General features: G+C 41.2%; 1 protein-coding gene across 2 annotated transcripts in view; it reads right to left on the reverse strand.

Annotated features, from left to right (window-relative positions):
• HYDIN (HYDIN axonemal central pair apparatus protein) overlaps positions 1-26,192 on the reverse strand; it is a 235,599-nt gene that overhangs the window by 184,749 nt on the left and 24,658 nt on the right. For both annotated transcript variants that reach the window (XM_040982405.1, XM_040982404.1), the window contains exons 7-8: positions 15,758-15,959; positions 7,860-8,043 (exon numbers count right to left, since the gene is read on the reverse strand). In XM_040982405.1, the coding sequence (XP_040838339.1) occupies positions 7,860-8,043; positions 15,758-15,959 (386 nt within the window). The remainder of the gene's footprint in view (positions 1-7,859; positions 8,044-15,757; positions 15,960-26,192) is intronic.

The following is a 26,192-nucleotide window of genomic DNA, read 5'->3' on the forward strand; positions in this document are numbered from 1 at the left end:
TTGATGGTTGTTCAGGAAACTTTTTAAAAAGTCTTTTTCTAATTTTTTTTCAGAAATCTATGTATAGTACATATTTTTGAGATATTTATGTACAAAAGTCTTTACTTATAAGTGTATGGTTAAATTACTCCAAATAAATTGGTTTATGATATGGGGTGGGGGTGGGAAATCTTTCTTTGGGACTGGCACAGCACAGCATAAGGTTAAAATCCTGCCTGTGATGCCAGCAGTCCATGTGAATACCAGTTCAAGTCTTGGCTGCTCAGCTTTTGCTCCAGCACCTTGCCAATACCCCTGGGGAGGCAGTGGAAGGGGACCCAAGTGCTTGTGCCCTGCTACCCACCTAAGAGACCCAGATGCAGTGCTAACCTCTAACCCCAAAACTGGCATTGCACAGCCCCAGGTATCATGACCGCTTGGGTCACGAAACTAGTGGATGGAAGATCTCTCTCCCTTTCTCTCTGCATCTCAAATAAATATGTATTTTTAAAATTCTCTTGAAAATGTTTAAATAAAAAAGGAAATATTTCAAAAAGTCTCTTGCCTTCCTTTTCTGGCCCATCCTTTTCTTTCTCTCTTTCCATCCTTCCTTCTTCCTTCCCTTAAGCAAATCCTACCAAATCAAACCCAAAAGTGCAAAATCAGAGAAATACATACATATAGGACTCAAGTTCCACAGTTGTCAAATAAAACAGACTTTGATTCTTACATTTGAGTGATTCAAATATTCTTCCATTCAACTATCAGCCTTTCCAATCAAACTCTCTCATCTAAGAAGAGACACTAACTCTAAATCATATTTACACAGTGTTAAGGGTTTATATACATTATCCAGTTCAAGTTTCACATCATAAACTAGTTATCAACCCCATTTTAAAGATGGGGAAGTCAGGGCAAAAGGAAATTAGCCATACATCTCACTCATGCAGAGACCAAGAGTAAGCAGCAGAGCTAATATTCTACAGTAACTTTTTCCCTAACTGCCCCCACCTCATTACAATGTAAATCCTCACTGTCTTCACCATCCTCACATTATTTGAGAGAGAGAGAGAGGAAGATAGGGAGGGAGGGAGGTAGCAAGGAAGGAAGAAAGGAAGGAAGGAAGGAAGGAAGGAAGGAAGGAAGGAAGGAAGGAAGGAAGGAAGGAAAAGGCCAGAAGAAATTTCAAAATCCTATAGCTGACAATCAGGCTGAGCTATAAGCAGTGCACTTTTCAGTGACCACGCTTGCAGAGTGACGGCCTTTCCGCTCCAGGTTCAGAGCCCCCTGAAAGGTGACTCAGGGATGGTACTTTGGGATGGCACAGTCAGCGCTAAGGCTCTGCACCTCCTGCAAGGGTCACGAGCAGATCTTCACTAGGCTATCCTGATTAGATGATGGTCAGGGACCAGTGTATTCAGAACAGAGCAGAGAAATAACGACAAAAGCAGCTTTAATGTATGATAAATTCCATCAGTTCCACCAAGATGAAAATATTATCCACAGAAGCATGCTTCCTGACATCATATTCCTTACAATACCACAGAAATATCAACATATGGAATTATTTGTTCTTAGGAAGTGAAAACATGCTCTTAAAAGTAAGTTCTTCTTCAGTGAATGATAATAAACAACCACTGATTAGAAACTTAAATTCTTGAGACTATCCACAACTATTTTTCTAGACCCTTCCAGATCAATAAGAGAAACCACGGCTCTCTTAAATGGCACTCAGTGCAACCAGCAGTTGTCTCAAAGAGAGATGGAAAAATAAATGGAAGCCAAAAAAACCCAGAAAGCAAACCATTCTAATTATCACAGAGGAAAGATCAAATTGGCCCCTGACACATAAGCTTTTGCTACCCTATTATTTCTCCTAGGACAAGAAACTGAGAATCAAGCAGAGTTATGAATCTCAAAATAATGACCATAAAAGTTCCTGAAAGAGGGCTCTGAGATTTGGCCATCTGTCAGGTAAAACTTCACAAAAGGTGTACTCCATCTTGGTCTCAGCTCTAACCCGAACACAGCAAAAACTCCCCCGGGGCTTCAGAGAGCAGAGGCAGCCTGGCGTGCTGCTCTGGCTTTTCCCTCTCAGTAAAGAACAGAATTGTGTCTTTTCCAGCTAAGAAGGGTGGTTAACTTCTTTAATGAGCCAAGAGGAAGCTTGCTGTTTCTAAGACATCCCTGGGCCTCCCGCCACCCACACTGGTTCTCCAATACAACCGGAGACAATGCGGCTGAGCCCAAGCTGCAACGACAGCCCTAATGAAGGCAGTCCCAAGGCTGGGAAAGCCACGTTGGCCCAGAAGTGGTGGCTAGTCAAGGGCAGCTCATTCTCAGCAGATCCTTGTCCTCCTTTCTCCTTCCGGGTGTCCATTTCTAAGGAGTCAGCTCCCTTGTGCATGCAATGTGACTCATGACTAATGGTCATGCCCAGTAGGAAGAGGCTGCAGCATGAAGCTGCACCCGTGTGGGCCTCCACCCAGCTTGCTTATGCTGAGCTCACTCACTAAGCCGGCCGGGAGAAGAGAAAAGTAAACTGAATTTGAGCTGTGCACCGGAGGTCTGAATTGCTGGAACAGCACGTTTCCTGCAGGCTTAGGTAACAACAAAGCATGGTTTATGATTACTTACATGGGGATAAAGAAATGATCAAGTTTCTCTCCCTTTTGAAAGCTTAGTTAAAGTCAGCTTAAGTTTCCCTAGGGATGTTGGATGAAGGTTCCCTTGATGGGGGAGACACTTGCTAGCAGAAGCGGAAACGCATTCCCCAGGACCACCACTCTTCGCCAATCAGCCAGGGACAGTTCTGGAAGATACCTTTAAATTCTCAACTTTTTCTTTGTAAGAAAATATCAAGTGTGAAACATTCAGGAAATTGCTGTATCTTAAAAGTGTGACCTGAGCCAGCAGCAATAGAGTTCAGAGGCAAGGCCAGCACATCTGTGCGGCCATTTCTCAGTGGACTCCTAGATGCCCATGGGAAGCAAAACTGTAATTCTCTCTTTTTACCTTGTGATATTCTTTTGCCTTTGAATTCTCAGAACTACATTTTTTTTCTTTTGGCTTTGAATCTCTCTCAGGTTACCCAAGAGATCTAAGCAGAGGAAATAACAGAATGAGAATGTCAAAATTCTGCAGAACTGGGGTCCACCTAGTACAACAGGATATTTTATTTCCCAAAGTAGCCAATTTCACTTGCTTTTCTGGAAGGCAGAAAACACACATAATAGTTTCAGTTTTGCAGTTCTTTTTCAAAGAGATGGGGAACTCATATGGAAGTAGGTGGCTTGACAAATGTTCAGTATTCTATGGAACACAGTAACTTTCCTAGGTAAAGATGAAATGCGTTAATGGTATCAATATTCTGAAATACTATCAGAGTTTCTTACGAGAAAGTCAATATAAATAGTAGAAGCACACCTCACACTTTAAGGATTAACCAGAAACTCTGGTCACTTTCATAATACCAATAAATTAATAAGTGAAGCTTTAAGAAAACATTTCCCCCGTCTTGAATTTCCTTTCCATGGGTTTCACTGGGTCCTTTCCCCTTTTTTTCTCCCCAGTCTTGGGGTCTTTCAAAAGACAAAGTGCCACCTCTTGCTGGTGGGGCAGCTGCAGCCTCCCACCATTTAGACAAGATGACAGTGATGGAAACAGGAAGGCCTGGAACCTTGTGGCTATGTCAGCACCCAACTTCTTGATGTTACGGTAACATACCTGATGGCCAACCACCTGAACCAATGTGTCTTAGAACAAACTGTGCTGAGGCAATGGAAGTAGCAGACAGGTGGCAGGACAGAGTAAGGCCTCACACCTTGCGTTATCTTGGGTCTCTTTCCTAAGCACTGAATCAAGCTTCTTCTGCCATAATACCAAGACAATGGGATTCAGATTCAAACCAATCACTAACCCCGGGCTATTTAGGGACAGAATTTGTCTTCTGATCTTGACTCTCCTTTCTGTAAATTCCACGAGCCTCTAAAACAGGAACACTGTCCCACAAAACACTCATGCAGAGAACACAAGCAGGGCTACATGATTCTTGTGTTTCAGTTTGATGCACTTGAAGAACCAAGCTATGTTAAACTCAATCAGAGAAAATAAGCACACATTTCTTGTTTCTTTTCAGATCTTACTGTGACCGTGCTTTGTCTTGTAAAATCCACCTCATTCGAAGAGAATGGCCTGTCTTGGTGGCTAAAGAGTCTGACACAAAATAAAATGGTCTCTAAGCTCCTGTGATGATTTTAATTTCATTTTTATCTTTTGAACAGGCTATAAATCAGAGATCTGTTATCTGACTGGTAGGCAATACTGCCTGATTTTCCTGCTTCCACTGTGAACTGAACGCATATCAAGAAGCTAATTAGAAAGCATAACAGTCTCAGAAAAAGCTAATTGCTGATGCATAGCTCAGCTGTCATCAATTAAGTGGTGACAGTTTGGCACATCTGACCTGTTAAGTGAGCAAGACTTAGACCCTCAATGACTAGTCAACCAAAAAGTATCCACCACACCCTTTCCTTTCCAAACACCACTGGGCTGCTCAAGGTAGGCCTCATGTCTCAGCCCCTCACATTTCACCCTGCCCCCTCCCACTCCACACACACACACTCTCACTCTCTCTCTCTCTCTCTTTCTCTCTCTCTCTCTCTCTCTCTCTCTCTCTCCCCCTTCTGGCCTCCATCCCTCGCACTCTACTGCTGATGTGGACTACAGAGAGGATCCCCCCTCTCCGAATTCCCCGTCCCGGCTTGTCCCTGTCTGAGCCCCAACACCAGTCTCCTCCTCTGTTGGTCCTTCTCCAAGGGCTGTCAGGGAAGATCTTTTCAACCAACTTGAGTGTGTCAAACACAAACTCTGAACCAGGCAGTGGTTTTCAGACACCCTGAGCACCACTGGCCACATGGGCATCCGCACAACGCCAGCTCTGGGGTACCGTCACAGGGAAATGCTGATTAAGCTCCACCACTTCTCTGAAACCAGTCCTCCTGGACCACACATTTGCTCATTTCCGGGAGCACACCTGCCACCTCTGTGGGGAAGGGGCGGGGTGGGGAAACAGTAGGATTACACTAATGCACACAGCTGCCCAAGCAGCCCAGGTCTCTACTCTCTTCCCCAATCAGAAGACCTGCTCTATTTATCATGATCTTACATGTAGATTCCCCTTCTTTCTATGTTTTTGTAATTTCCCCAACTGGACACACTCTCCTTCTCTCTTCCCACCTCATTAAATCTCATCTCAATTTCAATATTCAATTCAGATCTCATCTCTTCCATAAATCCTTACACAAATCTGTTCTCTGAGATTACTGAAGCATTCACTTACCCAAAGCACAAAATCAAAATCTCAACAGTAAAAAACATTAAAAATTCACGATTGTGCCGAGAAGCTAGTGAGAAGGCAGAATTTTGCCATCAGACACCCCCAAAAGTAATTCACAGGGTAAGATATCATACAAATAAGAATTGTATTTACATAAGCTAACAGAATCTTTAAGTAGGAAAAAGGATTAAACAGCAATAAATAATATACTGAGTCCTGCCATTTTGATCAGAATAACATTAGGAAAACACTTGGAAAGTTTCAGGCTTTCACGTTCACTTTGCAAAAATTGTCAAGAACCAACTAGGGGTCATTACTACAAGAAAAAATAAATGCTGAATATTATATGGGATAGATAAATCCAATATAGATTCCATAAAGACAACTTAAACAGATATTATTCTCTTCCTATTTCTGGCATTTCCCCCCATATACAACACAAACAAATTTATCTCGTTTATATAGAAGCACTATTTGTACATATTTAAAGATGTTTTTCTTCCTACAGGTGAGAACATGCCTTGTGATAAAAACACCCAACTGAATTCCTGTCTAGAACTCAAAAGTGATCATACTCAATGCCATGCAATACACAGACATTTCCAACATAAAATTCAAGTTGAGGCAGGAAGCAGAAGGAGAAGGAAGTCTGGGATTTTTCCTAAGCTTTCTATTTCTGACCCCAAAGCGGATAGACTAACTTCTGGCCTTCCACTTGCCTCTTCCCAACCACCATGCTTGTGACTCCAGGGCCATCCACTCGGGAATGCTGGTGGGAAACAGGATGAGTGAATCAGCCAGCGAGACTAGGACTGGCCAGTCTGTGGACCTTGGGGTGTGTCTATGATGACTGTAACTGAACAGTCTTCCCAGCCTTGACCCAGCTCAGCCACTTGCTTACATGCACCAGCGATTCCTTCCAGACCTTCCCATATCCCTGGATTTGATTTGTTGTTACTTTGGGTCCTTATCTTAATTTCACCTCTTGCTGGCCTAACATATTGTATTTGGGAGATGACTTTGTTCAGCACAGCCCTGGAGAAACTTCTGGCAGGACAGAAGATTTCATCTCAATCCCCAGGACCAACTTTATTTTCCAACATGGACCCTTCATGTTGGAAAATGGCCAGTGCACTTGCAGAGCCTTGGCTGTCCCAGGCCACACACACCCACAATTCTCTTTTCCAAAAGTCTTTGTCCTGTACAGTCAAGTTCAAGGTTCAAGAAGTCTTCGGCAATTCCCTAGCCTATGATAAACACTGCAGCTTCTCAATCAAGTGTAGTGTACTTACTGTCTTCACCACTGATTCACGCAGCGGGTTCCACAGAACATGAGTCCCCAGGGGATGTCTTCAAGGGGAAAGCTCCCTCTTGGAGATTTACAACACACATTAGCATATTAAAGACTAGGCAAAGCTTTACAGCCAAGAAGTCCTTCAAACAACACTGAACCTAATGTTTCTCAAATGCATTTAGCTACAAGCCTCTTTTTTCATGTTATAAGCCTTTCTAACAGCTTGAAACGGCACAGTGAGGGAAAGTGAGTTTGCCTGTCAGAGGCATTTCCCACAAATGACCTTGTATTCCTGGATGTCCTTGTACTCTTGCTCTGTTCTCCAACTGGTTTACATGGCAACGGTTGGCAGCGGGGACTAGCTGCTGGCTTTCTTGTCTCCTGCTGCTGTTCATATCTTCATATCACTTCTTATCTGCTACATGTGAGGTAATTATACAGGAAGCCCACAGCATAACACTGGTCAGATGGTTAATGGACAAATTGCTAGCTACTTTAAAGCAGTGGCATTGAATGGTTATTGCTTTAGTGTGGAGCCACACTCTATTCTGATTCTAGGGCAGCTCTCAACAGATAGGATTATGAGGTCAAGAACCACGTTTTGCTCTTCAGTGCTTCCCTCACACACTGCCAAGCACAGACCATGCAGTCAATACAAATATGTTGAGTGAAATAAGGACAAGCAATTCTTAACCGGAGTGATATTTTCTACCAGGGGATGCTTGGCAGTGTGTGGAGACCCACAGGTTAAAGTACGGGTGGAATTAAACACCCTACAGTGGATAGGGCAAACAATCACCCAGCCCCAAATGTCAATCACGCTGAGGCTGTGGAATCCAACTCTGCCATCAGGTTCATCAGGAAAGAATTTTCAATTACAAACTTGCAGTTTGGCTTTGAGCAAGTCATGGAGTCTGTCTAAATGTTCATTTCCTTATCTGCAGACTGGGGTTCTAATTCTACCTGATGGAGTTCTTGTCAAACCATGGACATACAAATGAAACACAGGGTTAATATGTGTGAAACAGTACCACAGTGACCGATGTACAGGCAATGTGATCCACTGTGTGAACTGTGAGCATTCTCACCCTTAATATGCACTGAGCATCCTGTGATGGTGAGGCTCTCCAGTTGGAATTTGCCTTCCAGAATTCACCATGTCAATCCTGAAGCTGAGTAAGTCTCATTGCAACAAGTCCTGAGCTCCCCTTAGATCTACTGGTAGTCAGGATTTATTCATGTGCTCACCAGGGGGTCGATTGTGAAGATGTTATCCAGGAAGAACATGCTGTCCTCCTGGACCAGCATCCTTTGATTCTTGAAGGTGCGGGAGAGAATGGAAAGATGCTCTCGGAGTGAAGGGTCAACGATGCACTCTTCCAGGAATGTGTCCGTCTCCTTCTTCTCCTCCTTGTTCAGATCACTGCACACCCTGAAGCAGATACAGGGGAGGAGAGCTTCACATTGGTCCTTCCAAAGGGCGCCCCCTGCCCTCCTTCCTCCTGGAGAAGTCCTCCCCATCAATCACCCTGACAGGGTCCTGCTGGCCCTGAGTCCCCCATGCCGCCTGGTTAGGTGTGACCGGCCATCAGCTGCCTCAGAGCCTCCGTTGGCTGAGGTTCTCAGAAGCCCTGCCTGGACTCCACTGTTGCCCAGTGTCCTGTTATTTGCTCCTGAGTCCTGATGTCTGTCTGGACAAAGAGTTTCTTTTAGATAATTACATTTTGTTAAATGCTGGAAATCCATCTTGCCTCTGAAACTGAACCCCTGTAATATAAAAGTGTGGTCGAGACCCACACCCTCTCCCCTAGTTCCAGGTGTCTTTGTCTGGTTGTCTCCCTTAGAACAAGGCATCCCTGACTGACCTTTATTAAGAGGACTCCACTGCCTTAAGGAAGTGATGCCCAGGAGTCAGGAAGAAAATCCTGTAACTACTCTCAAGTGACCCCCACCACCATGGGCTAGAGCCCACCAGACCCTCATAAATTCCCTAAAGATCATGGCATTGCTGACCAGTCAGGAACCCTGCACGTATGTACCTTTCAGCTGCAAGTGTCTGTAAGAACACTCACTCTTCTTTTTTATTACTTTTATTATTATTTTATTATACATTTCCATAGGTCCTGGGATTTTCCTTACCCCCTCCCCAAGTTCCCTATTCCCCTCCCCCTGAGTTTCCCTATATTGTTACTATGGTATAGTTCTTCACACACAGTCATATGTCCATCATTGTGGGGCATGGACAATGGCAAAGAATACAGCATACTATTGTCAAGATATAGTTAATAGTTTCATTGGGAGTCCATCTTTGATCTGGAAGTAGAGATGCACACTGCATTATTGTATCCTGACATCTGGATATGATAGTCTCCATTATACAATTACCTATACATCCCCTTAAATGAAAAGCCACAAAACAAAATGAACAATAGGAAGAAAAGAAGAAATTAAAAACACCATGAAGTTAAATAATGTGCTATTAAATGACTAATGTGTTGCTGAAGAAATGAAAAAGGAATTCAAGAACCTGCTCGAAGAAAATGATGCTTCTGTAGGATCTATGAGTCAGTGAAGAATTTAATGAGAAATACAGTGTTTTAAAGAGATTAAACTAGATAAAAAGAAATAAAAATCCATGAGATAGCTTCCACTCATCTTTGTTTCACCCCTAACTCTTTGGGGAACCCAGGAATTATGCAACAGGTGCCTGGCCCATTGCTCTGCATACTGCAATAAACAGCTACTTTCTTCCACCACTCCAATGTCAGTGATTGGCTTTCTGTTTGAGGGTTCTACAACAATACCTCCAACCAGTTCGGGGTGTTGGTTGGCAATGATAAATGACTTCAAAACTGGCTGAATTCTGATTGTTTCGCAGCTGACAGTTTCCCAGGCCACACAACCAATAGATAGCAGGAACCAGATTTGGATACTGACTCCATGACCTATCTACTGGCTCTAGGACGTTGGGAGGCGCCTCTCTGTAAGAAAGATGTGCTAAAGGTTAAATCTTTGAGGACCTGCTGCAGTTCTCAGGACAAAGCAGGCACTTTATAAACACCAGTTTTCTCTTTGTGATAATCATAGGCAAATATCAAAATGCTCAAGCTGGGCTTGTAGTCCCTTGCTACACCCTCCAGGACCCCCACCACCATTCCTGTCTCTCACGTTGGGTAATTTAGAGGAGCAGCCTTCCCCAGCTGGCACAGGAGCTGTGTGTAACTTTTCTTGTGAATTTTTGCCTCCTCCCAGAACAAATGATCATTTTTCAAGCACTGTGCTCACATTACCAGTGATGACAAATTGTTTAGTAATGCTAGTGCTGAGCGGAAGCCTGGGTTGTTGAATTCCTGTTCGGGTCTACCTCATTTTCTAAATTACTTTCTATGCTTGGGGTTGTCAAATATCTCCTTTTTAATCATGAGCATTCAGGGACCTTTGGTAACAAAGCATAAAGAAGTCAAGGAAATGGGTTCGGCTGTTCTAGTTCGCAGGAAGAAAGTGCTCCGTGCCTTCTCTTTATTGCTAGGTGGGAAGCAGCATCCACAGTAATCACTTCTGGGCCGAGCTGGGCAGATCACAGACAGCTCGTCTGCAGAAGGAAAGGAATCTATCTATTTTTATGTTGTTAGTTGATAATTACCTAAAAGACTTATAAATTATGTGCCTTCTCAAACAATAAATTTTACCAGCAGGAATAAGCTCTAAGAAATAATCGTGTTTATAAGCAAAGACGTAGCTACAAAGACATTTATTAAGGTTCTGGAATGACACCAGCAAGCCCAGTGAGTAAATTTGATGCTAGAAAATGAAGGATTGGTTAAATGTTAGTTATCAGACACTGGCCAAAGTCATCACATACATCACCTAATTTAATACTCATAACTACTATATGAGGTAATTTTTATTATTGACATCATTCCCACTTTACAGATGATTAAACCAAGGCTCAGAAAGATTAAACAACTTGCTCCAAGTCACAATGTTGAAGGATGGGAGCCCAGACGGCCAAGTGGATTTCTTGCAGTTTGTATTCCCTGATATGAGCCAATGAGCTATCCTGCTTCCTACTATGCTTCTCTATTAAAATAATAATAAGGAAAAATATTTTATAACATTTTTAAATGTCTGTGACTTTTTTTTTTAACTTACTTGCGAGGCAGGGGGAGAAAGAGACAGAAGGAGAGAATGAGAGTGAGAGAGACTCTCAGGATTGGCTCATTCCCCAAATGTCTGTCTACAGTGGCTGAGCTGCGGAAGGGTTGGAGAGAGGAACATGCCTGCTGGCATCCCATACAGGCACCAGTTCAAGTCCTGCCTGCCCTGCTTCTGCTCCAGCTCCCTGCATGTGGCCCGGGAAAGGAGCAGAGGATGGCTCAGGTCCTCGGGTCCTCTACCCCTGTAGGAAACCAGGAGGAAGCCCCTGGCTTCAGAAAGGCCCAGCTGCAGCCATTTCTACCCTTTGGGGAGTGAACCAGTGGGTGTAAGATATCTCTGTCTCTTTTTTTGTGTAACTCTTCCAAACAAAAGCAAAATAATAAAAGGAATTTAAAAAAAAGGACACAGATTTCACTTGAAAGAGTTATATATTGACAGAGAGAAAGAAATCAATCTTCCATCTGCTGGTTCACTCCCCAAACAGCTGCAACAGCCAGAGCTCAGCCTGTCCGAAGCACAGCCCCCAGGCCTGTGGGCCATCCTCTGCTTCCTCTCCTGACTATTAGCAGGGAGCTAAACCAGAAGCGGAACAACTGGGACTAGAACCAGGACCTGTATGGTATGCTGGTGTCACAGGCACACCACCATGCCAGCACCAGAAATTGACTCGTTTTAAAACTTGTTAAACATTTCTCAGATTAAAGCAATGCAGATTTTCCATGGTTGCCCAATATGTAAACATTACCATTGACCCTTGACTATAATCCCTGCAGGAAGACATGGATAAAAGGTGGCAGATGTGCAGCAGGTAAGAGCCTGCAGCAAGCACCCAGAGGCAGAGATGCACACACAGCAACATGAACGGAACAGACAGAACTGCACAGGACAAGAAGAGAACTGAATACGAAACATAACATCCACTCATCTCTTCTTTTTAAACATACCTTTATTTATTTGAAAGGCAGAGTTTGAGAGAGAGGCTTGAATCCCAGGTGGAGCAGGATTGAGTAAGTAATGCTCTTTCATCGTGAGGGGCTTGAGACTTGAACCCTGATCTCTCACACAATCCACATGCAGCAGTGGCTGCTGAGAAGACTACAAGCCAAAGACAACAGCCTTGCAGGCTGTCAAAAATTCCTGCACCCCACTTGGCATGGAACAGATGGGCCATGTGACCGGGGAAAGAAACTCTGCAATGACAGCTATGAATTGAGGCCGGGCTCCTACTCCTGGGTACCAGGTCACCACATTTGTCTTCAGATTCGATTCTTACCTGACCCGAGGGAAGTGAAGAATCCTACCAATGCCACCGGATTACATTTATTAGGAGCTGGTGGCAAACTTGAAGCCCAATTAAAACTGATTTATCCAGAGGAACACACCACTTCCTGTACGTCAGTGTGGTGAAATAAATCCATACCGACCATTCTGTGGAAGCCCCAGTGAGAATTCCAGGTTTTTTTTTTTTTTCCTAAGAGCAGATCAAGAATTTGGGCAGCCACTGGGACAATGGCCATGCCCTTGCTGGAGAAACAGAGAGCAGGAATCCTTAGTAGTTCATGCTGAGTCTCTGCCTGTGGCAAATGTGATGAGAATCCCTCAGGACCAGGTTGGGAAAGAACAGAAGAATGACTGGTGTCTCTATTTCCAGAGAGATAAAGAGATTAATTGCTCTGCAGGATTCAGAGCAATTAACGTGAAGAAGGAAAGAGAATGAAGAGAACTTTTCTTTCTAAAGGTCCTGTCTTAGGTTCTAAAGTTGCAAAAAAAAGAATGAAAAACAAACAATAGCTCAGAACTATTCCCTCAGGGCACACACATCTTCATGGTTGGAGTCTGGAGCCTAGAAGCAGCCCTATGTCTACATCCCTGGACGAGAGTCCTCAGGCTTGTGTCAACACACTGAGCATAGTGGGCAGGAAGGGGTCAGCCCTACTGGAACAGAGATTACAGACTGTCAGAAGGGAAGAGGACTTCATGGGGTGGAAACTCCTCTGGTGAGAAGAGACAGCACATCAAGATGCTGGATAAGAAACCATGATGGTTGGAGCAGAAGTTAGGGTGTGGGTCAAAGCCATCAGCACTTTCTAAAAGACTTCAGTTCCAGCAGATAAATTGCCTCAAGGCAAGCTTTGACCTGCCTTACAACTGGAGAGCAGCGCATAGGCTCCTGGGTCTCACCTGCAAGTTTACAGGGCTGTTAAACCTCAGCTCCCTGGCATCACGGAAGGGGGAATTTGAGCCTTGAGAAATGTGTATCAGCTCAGGATCAAAGCTGACCTTCTCTCTCTACATTTTTAATCACAGACTATGAAGGGGATGGAGAAAAGAAGAAGCTGCTCACTCTGCTGAGCAAGAGCAAGAGCGCGATGCCGAGGCTAATCCCAAGGACACCTGCACAGGTGCTGCCGGGAGCTCATCAGCCACAACCCTTGCTGCTGCTTTTCAGGGCTGCACAAACCTCTACCCACAAACAAGCTGTAAAAGAACATTCTGCTTCATCTGCTACTGATGATTGTCTGAAAACAGTCAGAAAAATCTGTGATGTGTGCGAGGAGTGGCCCCACCCACAGCAAGAGCATGGCTGCCGGGCAAGGGGGACAGAAGTGCCGAGCCAAGGGCAAGCAGCTCTGTCTCTGCTTTGCTTTTGGAGAGGGTGAGCCTGTCCTGGCACTCACCTCCAGGATGGCTGAGAACAGAACATACAGGACGCTAGGATGGGTAAAGGAATAAGAGAGGGCACAGAGAGAGAAGGGGTCCTCTAATCAATGAAGCGATGGGCTACGATGGCGTCCATCTCCTCCAGCAATCAGGTGAGGAGGAAAAAAGGAATGGACACCCATTCAGTAGACTCTTCATAACTTAGGGGAAAAAAATCTTTGAATGGCAAAGGGATGAGCAGATAGAGAAAAAGACAGATAGAGCTCTCCCACTCACTGTTTCAATCTATAAATGCCCCTGACTGGCTGGCCGGACTGGGCTAGGTGGTAGTCAGAAGCTGGAAAGGCGATCCAGGTTGCTCACACGAGAGGCAGGAACCCAGGTACCTGAGCCATTGCGTACTGCCTTCCAGCGTGCATGTCACTGCTGAGCTGGGATTGGAAGGGGAACAGGGATTTAAACTAGACATCCTAATATGAGACACAGGCATTCCAAGAGGTGACTTAACTGCTGCACCAAATATCTGACCTTCATTAACAGGCTCTGTAAACTGCGTGTGAGAAAACATGAGCTCTGTTGTTGAATGTCACCCAAAGTGAAAAGACAGCATTATCTTTCAGTGGCATGAAGTTACTTTCCAAGCTTATTCGTTCAGAGGGGCAGGATGCTACATGACAAAATTAGGCTCCTAGTTCCAGTTCTGTAACTGCTATGCTGCATTGTCCCTTGTTACGAAAATAAGAGATAAAGTAAAAGAGAGACAATGCAAGAAGAAAGGTAAGATCAAAAGACAACATGAAAGAAATCAGGGTGTGAGTGCTGGGGGAGGTGAAGTGATAGGGAAAAACAATAAATGTCCCTTCTTCTATGGCTGGAATTATATTCACTGTAGTTCAGTATCCCCAATGCTAATGGATTTTAATTTTTTTTTTCAGTTTAACTGCTAAAATTAACTTCCTTAGATACTTTTTGGACACTGGCACAGCATCAAACACACACAGGAGATACATACAAGTCCAACCCAGAGTCACGGCAAAAATGTAGCTGGTGTACCTCTCACAATGTAGGCTCAGGGGACAAGGGCAGTGTTATAACACCGCTTCTGCTGTTTCACCTTCAGGACTTGTGCCCACACTTTCATGTTCTCTCTGAGCACGTTTGGGTGATTGCGATGGCTGGTGAGCACGTGTCGGCTGGGAGAATCAGGACAAATGAAGCCACAGCTGCCTTTCCCAGCCACTGACATCTCCGTGCTACGAGGCCAGAGCAGGGCAGGGTTTTCTTTTCTCCCCTTTTTAAAGGTGGCACAGTGGCAATCCAGTGATTAAAGCTTATTGTCTGAATGACAAGGCCTCTGGCCCACTGTGTCCTGTCATTGTCGAAGCTCCTTCTGATTCAATTAGGAAGAGCACACTGGGGGACGTGCACCTGCTTTCCAAGGACCTAAGATTTTTATTTTTATCGCATGCTAACTTGGTCTTAAACAAAGCTTTGAAGCTTCCCAGGGCTAATCTTTAATGAAAATGGAAAGGCAAGTAAAAAAGGGGTGAAAAAAAGAAGCTGAAACAAATTCCAATGAAAGCAGCCCAAAGTGTTAATTTAGAGAGGCTGGCAAGAGATAAAATGAAAAGCGAGTTTAAAAGAGGCAAGGATGTATTCAGTTAAAAAAAAAATGTTCAAAATTCAGCAGCAGTGAGATTAGTTAAACATTTTGGTTTCACGTTTTATTAATTTTCTCCACTGCCTAAAATATCATTTTAAAAAAGCAGTGTGTTAGTGATATAAGAAATCATTATTAAATTACATGGTTTGCAGTGATTGAATAATGCAACTAAAATCAAGACCATAAAAGCCATTATATCGAAGCTCTTCATTTCCTCATTCTTAGTATTTTCTGGAAATATTTTTTAACTGAAAAAAAAAAGGAATCTACACTGATGCCAGTCCAAAAGAAATTATTTTTATAAACTGATCAGACTTGATAAAGTTAAAAGAAGAAACAGATAAGTAGATGAGCTTTGAAAGAAGAGTAAAGAATGATATATTTGGTCTTTAAAATCTAGCAGTTCCATCACTGCTCAGTTACAATAAGGGTAAGGAGAATCAGGGGTGGCAATGTTCCGTTCCACAGAGCTCAGCTATGGTTCTTTATACGAGCATTATGAAAGAGCATCATACACTGGAACCCAAGGTATAAAAGTTTAAAATTGAGCTCCTTCAAAAGTTGCTATAAAACTCACTGATTTTTCACAATAACTGATTTTTACACTGCCCCTGCCCACCCACTCCCCACCCTTTATTGATTAGGGATGATTTTTGCTACAAACCTATTCTTTTCTCTTTCCTCTTCTTCCTGGGTGGCGAATACCTTCCACTGGAAATGGGCAATGATGTTACTGCGGTTGTGAATGGTTACAGTTCGCTGACTGGAGAGAGAGATGTAGGTCTTCTCGATGATCAAAGAATTCTTGTCCAGCCTTATGTTCAAGTCCACGGCAGCTCCATAGAGAGACACAAACACCTTTTCGCCTAGGAGTTAATAAAATACAAGCACACCTTCAAATTCACTCTGGAATGACGCTCCTTGGCTACCGTTTATCTAAGCTGAACTTAGGGAATGTCACACAACCTTAGGCAGGCACTTCTTTCTCTGACCACCCACTTCCCCCACCGAGCCAGGGACAAGACAGGATCGCAAAACTTAGACATTCTGGATGCAAGAAAAAGGCAATTCCCTTGCCTGGTTGTGGTAACAAACACATAAAATACAAATCATTGTGAAGAGTGCCCGAGAATTTTCTTCACAAATGGTTTAAACGCTGCGGTCTGACCAGGAGGGTGACTGAGTTCCATAAAAAGAGCTAGACTCCTCATTCTCAAAATGACTATACCAAGTACATGTGGGAACAGCCATGCAGCCTGAGAATACTTAAATCAAATCTTGAACAGGAAGGACGAAAACAGAAAATGGACCATTTAAAAGGAACTATACTCCTAAACATTTAGCGAGGACTAAAGCCATAGCCGTTTGGGGTGCCTATATCCCATGTCAGACTGCCTGGATCTGAGTTCAGGCTCCACTCCCAATTCTGGCTTCTGGATAATGGGCACCCTGGGAGGTGGCAGGTAATGGTTCCACTGGTTTGCTCCCTGCCACCCATGTGAGAGACACTCCTGACTTGGGTCTGGCAGAATGCACACACACACACACACACACACCAGTCTGGGTGGTGGATATTTTTTTCACAGAAAAAAAAATATACAAAAAGTACTTAAAGCTTTACATTTTAAATAGTAAGAGCATCTATATTTAGCCTAGCAATTCAAGTCCCTGACTTCATTCAAGACACAGCAATTAACCTGATTCTAGGTATGTAACTAAGGTTCTTGACTTTTGAAGATGAAAACCTGTATATTATGTTGTTTGATCTCTGCAATGTCATAGTAGATGTGTTACTCTAATGTCGACAACAAAAATGAATACATAAACGCTGAATGTTTTGTTGATATCTGGGGCTGGTTTTAATCAGAACCAAGAATACTAGTTTCTTGTTTCTTAGCAAATGTTTTTGGCTCCGTTCAAGAACGTATGATCCAAACATACGATGAACAACCTTTTATAGATTGGTCCCCCATGTGGGTGTCAAGGCCCCAAATGCTCTGCTGCGTTCCCGGGAGCATCAGCAGGAACCTGGCTCAGAAGTGGAGCAGCCGGAACGAGAAGAGGTGCTCCTGAACGAGCTGCCAGTGTCACAGCCGCAGTGTATTCCTCTGCGCCGGCCGTGTTTGTCTCTTACTTGCTGTATGTTTTCGACACATTTTTATTTCTCCCTATTGCCTTTTGTATTTGCTGAACTGTATTCTGTTTCATTGTTTTTTATATGAACTGGTAATATTTTGTTATTTATAATATCCTTTGTCACTTTTTATCTTAAAAACTAGGCTTTTTGCCCCCATAAGCTCTGAAATGTGAGCCTTTTCAATTGGATTTCCTTTTCACTTATTATTGTTTGGGGAGCACTCTCCATTTTTTTCGTTTTATTTTATTTTATTTTTATTGGAAAGGCAGATTTATAGAGAGACTGAGAGACAGAAAGAGAAAGATCTTTCATTTGCTAGTTCATTGTTCAAATGGCCACAACAGCTGGAACTGAGCTGATCTGAAGCCAGGAGCTTCTTCCAGGTCTCGAATGAGGATGCAGGGTCCCAAGGGTTTGGGCCATCCTCCACTGTTTTCCTATGTCATAAGCAAGGAGCTAGATCAGAAAGGGAGCAACCAGGACACAAACTGGCATTCCTATGAGATGCTGGAGGCAGAGGATTAACTAGTTGAGCCATCTCACCAGCCCTTTCTTCACTTGCTTCATTGAACATGCTAAGCATGGTTGTTTCATTACCTGATTCTTTGTGGTTCTGTTGGCTTACCATGTAGAATTTTCTTTGTATACCTCAGTATGTTTAGTTGGGTGGTTCAAACTTTGGAAACTCTGGATGTAATTACCTTTCTCTCAAGAGAAAAGAGTTGTCTTTTGCAGGGAAAATGCAATGATGGAAAGACAGTATTTCAAAATATAAAGCTAGAATTTTTTTGGAATTAAAAACATCAATGCACAATTCAGAAAGCATGCTTAAAGTCAAAGGGGATTAATTAAGAGAAATTAATGTGGGAAACCCGGAAGAGGCTCCTGGCTTCGGATCGGCATAGCATCGGCCGTTGCGCTCACTTGGGGAGTGAATCATCGGACCGAAGATCTTCCTCTCTGTCTCTCCTCTCTGTATATCTGCCTTTCCAATAAAAAAAAATAAAATAAATCTTTTTAAAAAAAGAAAAATGAAAATATTTCCTGGACACATTTAAGTGGAAAAAAGCAAGATATAGAAGAACTGACACAGGCCATTCTTGTGTAAGGAGGAAAAAATAAGAGCATGCATTCATACTTGCATCTATTTGCAAAAAAACACAAGGAACTAATAAAATGGGAATGGGATGGGCTGAACAGGGCGGGATGGAAGCAAGAACTTTCATTATCTATTTTTAAAATATTGCTTTAGGTTTTGAGCATCAGCAATGTACAACATATACAAAAACTTTAGCATAGAAAAAGAAAGGTTAGGGATTCCCATACACTTGTAACATTGTTAGATAGTTCTAATAATCAAAAATACAAGCTAAGATGCTATTTCACAAACCTCAAGTTAGCAAAAATCAGTTTCATTCACCTGATTGGGTGGGTGATATATTGGTGAAGTTATGGGAAAAGAGTGTTCACATACTGCCAGTGGAGGTACAAACTGCTACAAACAGTTGACCAACTCAGAATCCAGTGAAGTGCAGAACAAGTTTTCCCTAAGATTCAGAAATTGCACTTGTAGGTATTAATCCTAAGGAAAAGCCTCACACAGTGGCACAAAGAAGATAATGCACAAAAACGTTCAATGCAGAACTGTTGATAATATCAAAAAGACTAGGAACTATCTAAAAATCCAATACGAGAATAGATAAATGTAGTCATTTTACATACTGCAATGCTTTACATTCATTAAAATGATTTAAAGCAATGTCCACTTAACATATAATTAAGTCTCCAAAATATGATGAATGGGGAAAAAGCATGTTGGAATATCATTTATGTGAAATCTAAAACTGCTTGAGGTACAATTAATGGACAAGTAAATAGTATTAAAATGCAACATAGTAGTTCAAGGAAAAAAAATATGGGAATTAGATCAAGAAAGGGTAATTAAATAGTTTCAAGTCAAACAGTTTAGTTATCCATAACGTTAATCCCCCTGAAAGAAATATGTATGATAAAAAATTTGAGATGTATTAAATATGCCAAAAACTGTGTTTTTGTAGTTAATTGAAATAGTTTATTGAGTAAAAATTAAAGGGAAAATTAATCAAAATGATCACCCAAATATAGGACTCAGAGATTCCTGTTATCATTTTTGAATTACAAAAGTGTTCCTTTCCAGAAACACAGCTAACAACTATTTTTTTTTTTAAGATGGCCATGGCATTTTGCATTTCTCATCAATATCTTCCCTCGAATCACAAAGTATGCATAACACTGCTCAGGTACTTTCACTTTACCCCCAGTTGTGCAAAGAGAGTCTTGAAAAGGATTACTAGTTACTGAGGAAGTGGGTCCCTGAAAGACTCATACGACACAAGCAGTGTCACCCTGCTGCTGGCACAGCACGTGCAGCCTCAGCACAAGCACCGAGTGCCCTTCAAGCGCTGTTCTCACTGCAGTTCCTCTTCCGCTTCCTCAAGCTGAAAGCCGCAATTCCTGCAGATGAGGCTAGCCACAGCCATTTGTTACATCCCGGTAAAGATACATTTTGTGGAAAGTCTCATTACCTCTTGCCAGTTTTGCTGCTATCAATCAAGTAAAGGCATCGGTGAACAAAACCAATTTTACAAAAACAAATATGAAGTTAGCTACAGACACAACGACATTTCAAACTGTGGTTTCACTACTTGCAGACAGCGGAGGGCATGGAGTAAAATTATAGGTGTGGAGTTGCAGAGTCTTCAGGGAACTCAGTTGATGGGGAACAGTGTTTTTTCATCCCCTGCTACAGCAAAACCTCTTGCAAGAGCTCAGCCTTGGTTCAGAAGGCAGAAACTCAGCCACCTGGTTGAGCTCACAAAGCATCACCTGCAGCACAGCCAAGCATCAGGGTGCTGATGTGCACAGAAGGTGCTGCAGGACTCCTGAAAGGGGCAAGCTGAAGACCTGGGTTCAAGTGCCGGCTTTGCCTAGGCATCCAACACCCCCGGACCTCCATTTGCCCACCGCTGAGAGGAGAGGAGTCAAAGACATGCTAAAACATTGACACCAAAAGACCGGGAGTCCTGGCTGGCAAGCGGTTCTACACAGACACTGCAGCCCTTAAGCAATAATCAACAATCGAGGGCTGTCCTTCCTCACTCACTTTCACTCCTATCCTAAGAATGAAGGGAAAAACAAAAAACAAAACAAAAAAAACTTACATTGAGGAAAGGTTCCATTGCCTCTTAAAAATAATTACAGGTTTCTAGATTTTGTAATCATTATGACACACATTTCATAGTCATAGCAATTACACAATTGAAAAAATAGCTGATGTGGGTGACTTAGCATAGATTCAGATAGGCATTTTGCAGTTTCAGTGGCAAAATATCATCTCATGCTCAATTACTCACTATATCATATTTTGATATTCCCTTCTGTTCTTTACGAGAAAAAAAAAACTTCTTTATGGTTTTTAGAAACTTTACTAGAATAAAATACATAAATGACCATAATACTGCCCTGTGAAGTACTAATATTATAAATGATTCTATATTTGGTAATAATACATCAGCACATCTTTGGAGGGGGGGAAGGTTGCTTGCCATCTTCTGATTCCTGAATTGAAATATTTCCTCTTCAGTATGGAGTGAATACTTTAAAAAATGCTGAATAAGAACATCAGCTCTATAGCCTGACTATGCCAGCAGTTAATGTCACCTCTAAGGTGACAGCAACCTTACCAGGCATAAAGAAAAAACTGCTCAACTTGTTCCTATTTCCAATACTCATTCAAATATCCAAACGTACAATAAAAAATTCTTTAAAAACCTGATGTGAACTCTAATATCTCCTTGGAACTTTGCATTACATAAAATTTCTCAATCTCAAGTTGCAAAGTGTGAAAGCTGGGCAGTTAACCATTTGTCTCCTAAGAGTTAAAAAAAGTTTTCACTTCTCACAATGTTGAAATGATAGAACACTGAATTAGTTGTCCTTTGTTTGGCTATCAGCATAAGCCTTGGCTAATCATATTCTTCGTCTCTTCCATACAAATGAATGTGTAAAGGATGTCGTATTACTTCAGTTCTTTTTTTCTTTTAGGCTATAAATAGAAGGTGAATAAATTCCTTGCAGGATAAAATCAACTGCCTAAATAAACCTGATTTTATTATTCACCAGCACCCACGGGGCGAGAAGGGTGGGTTAGCAGAAAGGAAGAGTTTTGGTTAAAGGGCAAAAATATTAGATATTGGCAAAATGTTAATACTCAACTTCCATAATTGCTCCAGCATTGGATCAGCTGCCATAGAAAACAAAGGAATCTCCCAGCTGCATTTAATCAATACGACACCCAGGAGGAGGGGCAGCAAAAATAAGGCAAGCACAACTGTTGGCAATATGACTGAGCACTCCCCACTGAGGAGCATCCACGCGGCTCCTTCTGGGGCAGTGAGAAGAGGCAACGCTTCCATCCACAGCCATGTTAAAATTTTCCTCTGCAAACAGACTCCTGTTTTAAGGAGTTGCAGACAGTTTGGGCAAGTGTTTATTTAGGAAAATGGTAAGGCAATGATTACAGCTGCTTAGAAAAGTTCCATTATTACCTGTGCTAAGATAATCATTATTGTTCCTCACAAATCAAAGTTATAGGTCATGGCCATTGATGACCCACACGAAAGATGAAAGCATATTCTTATCAGCAGCTTGTTTCTTGTAAGGAAAACTATCACAAGAGTTTATTTGTCTGCAATCTTCAGAAAATGACTACCCATTCACCAAAACTGACACCAGAACCTCATGGTGTACAAACCAACTTTTCCACTAGTGAGCAGATTTTAACACGATTGTGGTTCTACACATTTCCTTTAGCACAGGACTTTAAGTAAGGGAACAATCCTAACACACATATACAAACAAAATCGAGATCAAGGGCCACTTGCAGCATGCAGCTGCATGCCAAATGAATTATGGAATTAAAAAATGCAAATATGGTAATAAAAATTAGCAAGATTTTGGAATGGTAGAAAGAGTACTTGGTAAAAGATGGTGAACACTCCAACCAGGTAAGTATCAAACCTCAACCAAAATTGAAATTGTATCCCAACATTTGAAGACTTGTTTGCAAGTCTTAAATTACTAATTTTGCATATCAACTGTAGTAAAAATATGCCCAGAATATTAAAAAGGGATAAAGAAAGGTAAACACTATTTAAGTATTTATCAACAGTTTTATTTTAGTGAAAGCAAAATGATTCTGTACGGTTCATTCATTCACTTTCCATCTCCTGGATTAACATCTTGTGATGATAATCCAAAATAATTACTTCTAAGGCCATGTTTCCTTTTTTTCCAATACATGGACAAAATAATTTCTGGGAAAGATATGGGAACTCAGATGAAAGAAATCTGTCACAGAATGAGTTTATTAGCACTTATATTTTTCCAATTTTATTGCCTATTTACTCTAACAATACAAAGATTTTGGCTGTAATTCAACTAATGATTTTCCCACCGTGGTATTGAATACTTAATGATGGAGCAAAAGATTGATAGCAAAAAATATATCAGTAATTGCACTCAATAAAAAAGACTTAATAGTAAAATTAAATGATAAAAATTTTCAGATTGGATTATAAAACACGTGGCAGCATTTCCAGATACCATACTTTAAATATGAAAACACAGAGAGCTCAGAGTAGAAGGATGAGGGACATTCGATGTCCACACTCAAGGTTCTTAGTAAACACCAAATCAACTAGACTTTGATGTCAGAAACCTTACGCTAATGATTAAAACATTTCATAATGGTAAAATGTTAGTTCAGCAGAAAGCTGTAAAAACCCAACAAGTGAATACACCAAGTTTCATGCCTCAAAATATATGAAAAACTTATCATTCAAAAAATAGAAGAAGGAAATTCAGAATCAGAGTTGTGGGTTTTAATAACCTTTTCAAAATATCTAACAGAAAAAGGGTAGCAAATTTAGTTGAGGCATAGGTTGAGTTTCATGATTAACAAACTAACCTATTTGATACTTGATAACCTTTTAGTAAGCAGGCAAAAAGAACAGGGTACATTTAGAAAAATGAACCATTCTGGGTCATAAATTATCAATTAATTTCTAGGCCTGAAATCATCCAAGATTCATTTTATTTGTGAAATAAAACTAGGATTTTGTAATAAAAAGATAACTGAAAAATTCCTAAATATTACTCAACACATTTCCAAATAGCGAAAGAAAAAAGAAGAAATAAAAACGAAAATGCCAAAGTGATTCTAATTAAGAATTAATATAAAATGGAACACTAAAAACATAGGGGAAATTTGACATAAGTTTTAAATTTACTGTCTTACTGGTGTATAATATAAAAGCATAAAGGCTGAATATCAATGTTATGAGCATTCCTCCCAAGAGTTAGAGAAAAAGTATAAGAAATCAAATCTGAAGAAGTAGAGGAACAAAATCACACTCTGAAACATTTTTAGTTGACAAACTTAAGGTTTTAGATTAAGTGGAAAAAATTAGTTGAACAACAGTGTAAGAAACCAGTGCTGGTGAACTCACCATCTGTGACACTAGCATCCCTTTTGAGTGTCAGTTTGTGCCCTGGCTGCTCCACTTTGATCTAGTTTCCTGGTAATGGTCTGGAAAAAGTAGCAGAAGATGGCCCAAGTACTTGGACCCTGCCACTCATAGCCATGTGGGAGACTCGAAGCAGTCTCTTAGATTCTGCCTGGCCCACTGTGGGTTAGTGTGGCCATTTGGGGAGAGAACCGGCTGATGGAAGATTCATTCACATTGTCTGTCTTTCCTTCCTTCCTTCTTTGTCCCACCCTCTTTCTCTGTAACTCTAATTTTCAAAGAAATAAATCACTTAAAAAATAAAAAATCTGTATTCCTTAAAAAGTGAAAGACAGCTTACACAGAAGGCCTCAGCAGTAGTATTAAAAAAAATTTTTTCCCAAAGACTAAGAGAATAATTTCCTATTTGTTTCAAGAGAATATTTTAATGTTACACCAAAACCTACCAAGGATATTATTTGAAAAGAAAAAAAACTTATATGCCAACTTTTCTCATAGATTTGGATATCAAATTGTCAGAAAAAAATAGTAGTAAATCTAATCTAGTTATTTACTAAAACGATAATGCTTAAAACAGGTTTATCCAAGAATGTGGAAGGAATTTAGCATTTCAAAACTAACTACCATGTCAGAAAAATAAAGGTGAAATAATTTATGATTATGTCAATAAATGTGAAAAATATATTTGAGAACATTTAATGGCCACTCAAGATAAAAAGCTTTAGAAATCTAGGGGTGAGATTTCATTAAAGGGGACCCTCCGGAACAAGACAACGGATAAGAAGTTATTGAGATCAGTCTACAGATACAAAGAAATGTAAAACACATAGTATAGCTTAACAGGGATAAATAATATAGTAACAGATAAATAGAATGATAGTGGAGCTCTAACAGGAATTCCAGAATGTGAGAGTAGGAGAGAAGGGAAGAGTCACTAACCCAGAGTGAGTAATGACATGTGGCTCTCCTATCCACACCTACACAAAAATGACATTTAAGCTAGATTAGTAACCTAAATACAGGAACGGAGATGATACTCTCACCAGAAGTGAATATTGCAGTCAATATGCACCATTTTGGAGAAGAAAAAATAATTTTTTAGCAAGAAGGCAAAAAGTATTAACTATTAAACAAAAAACTTAAAATAATAAATCAAAATTACAAATTTATGCCCATCAAGAAATACTAAGAGTAGAAGCAGATATCAACCTATAATTGACAACTAATATTTAGAATATTGAGTTGTAAAGGACAATAAAAACTAACCATAAAAAAAATGAACAAAAAAAAAAAAAAGAAAAATGAACAAAATCTCAGACAAATACTTAAAACAGATACATGAATTCACACAAAACGGTATTCAACATCATAAATCATTAAGGAAGTGAGAATGAACCTACTGTTACACACACTTCGTATTAGTGGCACATCTAAAAACAAACCTATACTATATGTTGGAAAGGATATGAAGCAACTGGAACTGCCCCCCTCTACTGGGTGGCAACGTAAAGCAGCACAACTTCCTTGGACAACTAATGTCTCGGTGTTATGAGCTACGTTTTTACATTTCATGACATGATCAAAAGTTCTGTCCTCTCCAAGTTTCTCTTGCCTGCACCAGTGCACTAGAGTGAACACTAGTCGCTAAGACATGTGGCCTATGCCAAAGGTTACAGTTATGCTGGCAATGTGGAACTGGGGCCACCTAAACACAGGACCTAAGGTAAGGCTGCACGGATACACCCACAAAGCCAGCAAGCCTGAACCATGACTCAGAAGTCATCTGGAGCTCTCACCCTGATTCAGCATTTGTTTTCTCCCTATAATGTCCTTTCAAGGAAAATTTGGGTCAATTAACATGTGTGAGTAAAAGGAAGCAAGAAAGAAACAAGAAAAATGATGAAATAATAAACGATACTAAGACATTAATTTGAAAAGCAAGTTTGGTGAATGAATAATATACAAAATATACATGATCACAAATGAAATATTTGCAAAAACAGTTCATGAGTACACAGGGTACAGCACTCAACAAAATATCAGTGTGGGTTGGCACAATAGCTCAACTGCCTAACCTTCCAGCGCCAAGCGCCAGGAACCCATATGGGTGCTGGTTCATGTCTCAGCTGCTGCACTTCCCATTCAGTTCCCTGATAATGACTTGGGAAAACAGCACATGATGGCCCAAATCCTTGGAACCCTGAACCCATTGGGAGGCCCCAAAAAAGTTCCTGGCTCCTGGCTTTGGATCACTCAGGTCCAGTTACTGTGGCCACTTAGGGAGTAAACTAGCAGATGGAAAGTCTTTCTTTGCATCTCCTCATCTCTGTAAATCTGCGTTTCCAATAAAAATAAATAAGTCTTAAAAAAAAAAAAGAAAGAAAAATACCAGTGGT

Source organism: Ochotona curzoniae, unplaced genomic scaffold (assembly GCF_017591425.1).
Source record: "Ochotona curzoniae isolate NIBS_2020 unplaced genomic scaffold, NIBS_Ocur_1.0 contig_3622, whole genome shotgun sequence".
Taxonomy (NCBI): domain Eukaryota; kingdom Metazoa; phylum Chordata; class Mammalia; order Lagomorpha; family Ochotonidae; genus Ochotona; species Ochotona curzoniae.